General features: G+C 45.2%; 1 protein-coding gene across 3 annotated transcripts; it reads left to right on the top strand.

The window, feature by feature from the left end:
* Nucleotides 1–361: 361 nt before the first annotated feature.
* Nucleotides 362–4,977, top strand: SIRT4 (sirtuin 4; the record flags this gene model as incomplete). Of its 3 annotated transcripts, none has more annotated exons than XM_082066691.1 (4): nt 362–637; nt 2,231–2,736; nt 3,357–3,651; nt 4,815–4,977. In XM_082066691.1, the coding sequence occupies exons 2-4, from the start codon at nt 2,237–2,239 to the stop codon at nt 4,836–4,838; spliced, it is 819 nt and encodes a 272-aa protein (XP_081922817.1). In that variant the 5' UTR covers nt 362–637; nt 2,231–2,236. The 3 variants fall into 3 exon arrangements, with proteins under 3 accessions (XP_081922817.1, XP_081922818.1, XP_081922816.1); XM_082066692.1 differs by having other exon boundaries at nt 2,296–2,736; nt 4,798–4,962; XM_082066690.1 differs by having other exon boundaries at nt 4,798–4,962.
* Nucleotides 4,978–6,000: the final 1,023 nt, after the last annotated feature.

The following is a 6,000-nucleotide window of genomic DNA, read 5'->3' as shown; positions in this document are numbered from 1 at the left end:
GCTAGAAAAGATGACTATAACAGCCCTCAGTGCATTTTCCTTCCATTATTGGTTTAGCCACATTTTAAGCCAAAAACCTGTTAGTATCAGTGAAAAGAAAATGCACGCTTTTACTGTGGACAAGCATCTACAAGGCATTTCATCAAAGCTATTACTCGCATTTGTAGCTAATCAAATCTGATTTTATTCTTGCATGCTGCTTTGAGGACAACCATGAAGCTCTTATCCTTTTCAATTTGACTTTTATCAGGTGTCAGGAACTCGGGTTTTTTTCCTACTTTGAAGTATGGGAATTGTAGTCCCTGTGCTTGGTGTCCGTGTGAACTACATTTCCCAGAAAGCAACTCTCCCGGCAGGCGGCCCCTTCCTTCCGCGGCCGGGCCGGGAGCGTTATAAAAGGTGACATTTCGGGCTTTATTCACCGTATCACTCTGATTTCGTTAGATGAGTTACCCCCTCCCCGCCCCCCGTCATTATTACAGCAGAGGGGACTCGGGTGACGTGGCTGTCCCTCTGAATTCCTGTCCTGGAACCGTTTGGAGAAACCTGTATCTTACACCTTGAACTTGTCCGACCTCTTTCTGTGGAGCATCTTGGATGCGTGTTAAAAACAAACTGGAGCCTCGGGTCTCGCTAGGTACGTTTAAAAAGTTTAACTTTTGTATAGTAGTTGTTATTTTTTAATTTAAAAATCAGCTTTGCATTTCACAGGAAATATTCTGTCCTAAGTTCCTCTCCTACGCTTCACAGCAGGTCTCAAATCTATGTTATTTTTGCTGCTGGGCCCACCATTGCCTTCTCTCTCCTGTGGGCAAACCCATATTATATCTTCATTTCCTCTGAGAGATCTTTTGGTAAGGGAGAGGAATGGAGACTTCATCAGTTAAAGCATTTTAAACACTGTCAAACTGGCTTAGCAGCCTTTGAGTAGCACCATGACAGAAGTTATTCTCAAAGCAAATTAGTTTATTGGGAGACTTTGTCCCTTCTAATTAACTCATATGGAAAATTAAACCTCCTCAGAGGGAATGCCCAATATAACTCCTGCTAAACAACAAAACAATGCAAAAATCATTGCAAACAGAATCCCCTGCTTACCAGACAGTCAATTCTTGGTACCATTTCTTTCAAAACTTTTTGTACTTTGTATACAAAACCATAGAGATGCCTAGAAAAATAGTTTCCAAATAGTGAAATGGAGAAAGGAGAACTGCAGACTGCTAGAAAGACCTAACAAAATCAAGGTCCAAACCAATCCACTCCTATCACAGCAGGTCTTGCACACAATTCCAGGCTACTTGTCAGCAAAGCCATCCTGCCTGTCCCCAACAGGGTGTGCTCTTCCTCCCTCAGAGCAGGAGATCCCTCCCATTCCTACCTGCCAGGCAGTTTGTGCCCCACACGCAGGTGATCCATTCTCTCTCAAAGCTTGTTCCTGCTGGAGAAGCACAGCAGTATCTCTCTGCTGACTCTGGGGATGTAGCACCCATAAAGGAGGAGGTGCCAGAGGCATTTAGGCCACGTCTTAATCACCTTCAGTCCGACTTCAAGGCCTGTTCTGCACCAGGCCTTTATTAAAAAAAAAAAAAAACAAAAAAAACAAAAAACAACAACAACGAACAAAACCAGGAGGAACTCTAGTCAAGGCCTTTCTCCTGAAAAAGCAACACTTCAAGGTTGTTTTTCTCTCCCTTCCCACAACACGTGCAAAGGATGGGATAAACAGAAAGGGCTGATTTGGAGCAGGCAGAATATTAAAGGCGGCAGAGCAAGGGTCTGTTTTGGGGAACAACCAGTCAGCATCTCTGGGGGGGGTGCTTGGCCTCCCTGCCATTTCTCCTCTGCCCTGCTGCACATACCTGGAAGGACTCTGCTTGCTCAGGTCTTTCTGAGCTCTTAGGCTGCCGTCCTTCACACCAGCACAGGCGAGCAGGAATCCTGCGAGTCAGGAGTGCTAACTTTGTCCTTGTACCCTGAGCAGTCCTCGGTGTTGCCCTCTGTCAAAGGGATGTAGGAAGGCTGTCCCTGGATGGTGAGCATTAGTTAACATTTCCAAAATAATTTGTGTTTCTTTGCTAAAAAGAAAAAAGAGCAAAGGATAATTATCAGCATAATTTACCAGAGAAACCCAAGAAAATTGAATTAAGGACATGCTCTTCACCTTCTTTTACTTGTCATGTATTCTCTTTGCCTGCTTTTACCTGTCATGTGTTCTGGTCTTGGCTTTTAGCTGAACATGTTCTCTGCCAGGAAGTTGTCAGGAGTTTGCAGAGCCATCAGATTCCATCCTTTCAGATCCCACTCTGTATCCAGGACCTCTCCAAACTTGGCTTTCGTGCCAGCCTGTCTTCCCCCAGATCCTGTGGAAGTAGAGCAGCTGCAGCACTTTGTTTCCAACTCCAAGAGGCTGTTTGTAATGACTGGAGCTGGCATCTCCACTGAATCGGGGATCCCAGATTACCGCTCGGAAGGTGTCGGGCTCTACGCCAGGACAGACAGACGGCCCGTCCAGCACGCTGAGTTCGTTCGTAGTGCCAGTGCCCGACAGCGCTACTGGGCAAGGAACTTTGTGGGCTGGCCCCAGTTCTCCTCCCACCAGCCAAACACAGCACACCTGGTACTAAGAGACTGGGAGAAGCTGGGGAAGCTGCACTGGCTGGTGACCCAGAATGTGGATGCGCTTCACACCAAAGCCGGGAGCCAGCGCCTGACAGAGCTGCACGGCTGCACGCACAGGTACTCTCTGGCAGCACAGGGAGGAGGGTTAATCCTCCGGTCTCTCATTCAGGGTGATTCACAGGCAGGTGTGGTGTTAGCTGCTGAGAAAGGAGGCAAAATGTTGATGCTGTGTTCCCAGAGATGACATGCTCAAACGTGGTGTTGGGCTGGAGAAAAAGATCACAAAGCAGTGCTGTTCATAGCACAGTTTTTAAGAAATATGAACACCACTCAATTTTTTGGAGCATTATTTAGATTGTTTCCCTTGGAGCCTGCATCAGTCAGAATTTCCCCTTTCCTTGCTACAGCAAATGTCCTCTTAGTGGAGAGGACGAGGGGATCCTGAGGATGCAAGGATTGTTCAGGGCTAAGCAGAGTAGATAGTGGCAGATGAAAAGTTTCCAGATGAAAAAGCACAGCCTGAACTGGGATAAAGGACACAGAGTAGGGTTCAGAGTGCTTCCTCTAGAGCAGTACTACAAAGCAACAGTGGGAGGCAGAGAGACAGTTCCTTGACCTCTACTGTTTGGTAAATAAATGTGGATAATAACAACAGACCTTCTAAGGAACAAGTTACAGACTCCAGATCTCCAGCTGACATGAAAACCTCCCCATTAACACTTTGCTCTGAATTTCAGGGTTTTCTGCTTGGCCTGTGGAGACCAAATCTTGCGCTCTGAACTTCAGAAATACTTTGAAGCTCTGAATCCTAACTGGAAAGCTGAAGCGCTCGAAGTGGCTCCAGATGGGGATGTCTTCCTGACAGACGAGCAGGTGCGTAGTTTCAAAGTCCCGGCCTGCCGTAAATGTGGTGGAATCCTGAAGCCCGATGTGACCTTTTTTGGAGACACGGTGAACCGGGAAATAGTGGATTTTGTGCACCAACGCCTGGCGGAATCAGACTCCATGCTGGTGGCAGGATCCTCTATGCAGGTAAGCAGGTCTTCCTCCCACACTGCATTTCTATTTCTATGCTACTCGGCCTGCAACAATACTTGGTCCCACAGTTTAGGACTACTAATTGCTTGTAGATCATAACAGCCTCTCCAGAGCTTCTTTGTATTTTATTTTTACTGTGGCTGGAATCTGGCTTCACAGTCTGTTTGGGCTTCCCTGTCACTCTATTGCCAGTCTACATCACGCTGCCATAAATAACTCCACTTGCACATTCGGGCCTGTGTTACCTCCTCCATCACTACATTTTAAGTTCACAATTGGCCATACAGCCAAGATACCTGGTACAATTCAGTCCTGCAGAGATCACCACCCGATGGTTTTTTGCTTGGATTTTTTAGCATTTGGCAGCTTTCTAGGGCTCGTGGCACACTATGCGAAATACCAGATTTTAGGATCTCTAATTCCTAATTCAGTTCTCAAGAAGAAAGCAGAAATATCTCTGGTTGCTGCTTAGGATTGTCCTTTGTATTGCAAGGTCTTTACTCCATTAGCCTCTTATCTATAAGGTAAGGTAGTTTAGAAACACCTGTTGTTTAACCCATGGAAGCTTTTGGATCAGAGTGCGTATAAGATAAATATTTCCAGGAACAAGTTCTGTTACATTAAAAAACCCTACTCTAACACTTCCCAGAACAAGGTAAAACCAGGGCTGCCTGATTGTGATTCTCTTGGCTTCAGGATACTGGGGACAAATTCCTTGAGCTTGCACTTCTTAAGCTTATAATCCTTTGTACAGGAATGATTGAAATGCCTTCGGTTCATTCTTGTACTACCTAAGCTGGGCCATGTGAGAACCATCAAAGTAGAAACATTTGAGTACCTATGATAACTAATAATAACTGCTGCAGAGGTTTACTAAAAGACAAGGGCATTTCCCTTCCATGTACTCTGAAGTATTAGTTTCTATGAAACTGCAAATCCTTCACTGAGAGAGGTTAAAAGCTGTTCTTTTCTGTGCACTCCTGAAGGAATTTCCTACCTGAATTAAGTGCAATTGCCTAACACAGCATGTACATACAGCCCCTTTTCCCACTGCCAACAGCAACTATTTTACTTTCCTTACTCCTGCCTGTAGCTCTTCTTTTGCGTAAGCTGCCAATTATTTTTCTGGTATTCCTGCAGGTATACTCTGGTTACAGGTTTGCTCTTGCTGCCCGGGATAAGCAGCTGCCAATTGCGATCCTTAACATTGGGCCCACAAGATTAGATCGCTTTGCGTCCTTAAAACTGAATTCCCGCTGTGGAGAGCTGCTGCCTTTGATTGTTGTACATGATACAACCAGCTGAGCTTCAGTAGCTGAAAAATTATTTCTACAAGGTGAGTACCTTCCCTGGTCAGTCACCTTACGGGGGGTAAGCAGATGGGTTCCCATCAAATGCTGAGACTGAGATACACTGACTAAAAATATGCTCCCTCAATGTGCACCAAAATGTGGCGGAGATTTTCATCTGTAACTGGTATGCTCTGATGGGCCATGGTACTGCTTTCCATGGTCATATACAAAAAGCATACTAAGCGCTGATGCTCCCAGAAAATTGAGCAAGAGTAACCAGAAGATTTGGCAGTGTTGATTTCTAATCCATTTGCCACAATCAGAAAACTACAGGGGATCACGTGCAGATTCAGAGAACCTGATCAACACTGTTGCCTTTGCAACCAACAATTCAAAAGCTGTGCCTGGTTGAATCGATCCAGCTAATCCTAATCGAAACACTGTTGTTTAAAATAATCAATTCCATCTATCAAGCAGCTTCTTCCTTTCACTCCTGCAGGACTCATCATCTCAAAAGGGGAAAACTTTTATCTAAGAGGCAGCTGGGAGATCCAGTGCATGGCCCCTGACGACACCAGGAGAGGGCAGCAAGCCTCGCACATGTCAACCTCACCAGTTTTCTCCATTGAGACCATCTCCACTTACCAGGAAACGGAGTGATAATGAAAAAAGTACTTTTCTGCCTCACTTTGCCATTGTAAACAGTGCCTTTTCATTCACTGAGATAGGATAATCAGGCTACCATATCTGAGAACAATACACCTTTCTTATAATTGTCTCCAGAGAAGAATGAGGGACAGGGATTTTGACCGGGTAACTCGAGGCTATAGCACAGGAGGGCAATGTGGAAAACCACCATATCTGCTGGAGAATGAGGAAAAGGAGGCAAGAGGAACTGCAGTTGGTTCAAAACAGAAGCTGAACAAGAATACTGCTCTTTTTAGAGATTATTTGAAAGCACAGGATATAAGGCTGATATTTCCTAGCGAGGAGGGCAAGTCAGCATATCTCTTGACTGTCAGTTGACAAACTAAACTGCTTACTATCTGAA

Source organism: Streptopelia decaocto (assembly GCF_964273445.1).
Source record: "Streptopelia decaocto genome assembly, chromosome: 15".
Classification (NCBI taxonomy): domain Eukaryota; kingdom Metazoa; phylum Chordata; class Aves; order Columbiformes; family Columbidae; genus Streptopelia; species Streptopelia decaocto.
Note: the sequence above shows the minus strand (reverse complement) of the source record. Positions and strands in the feature narration are given on the sequence as shown.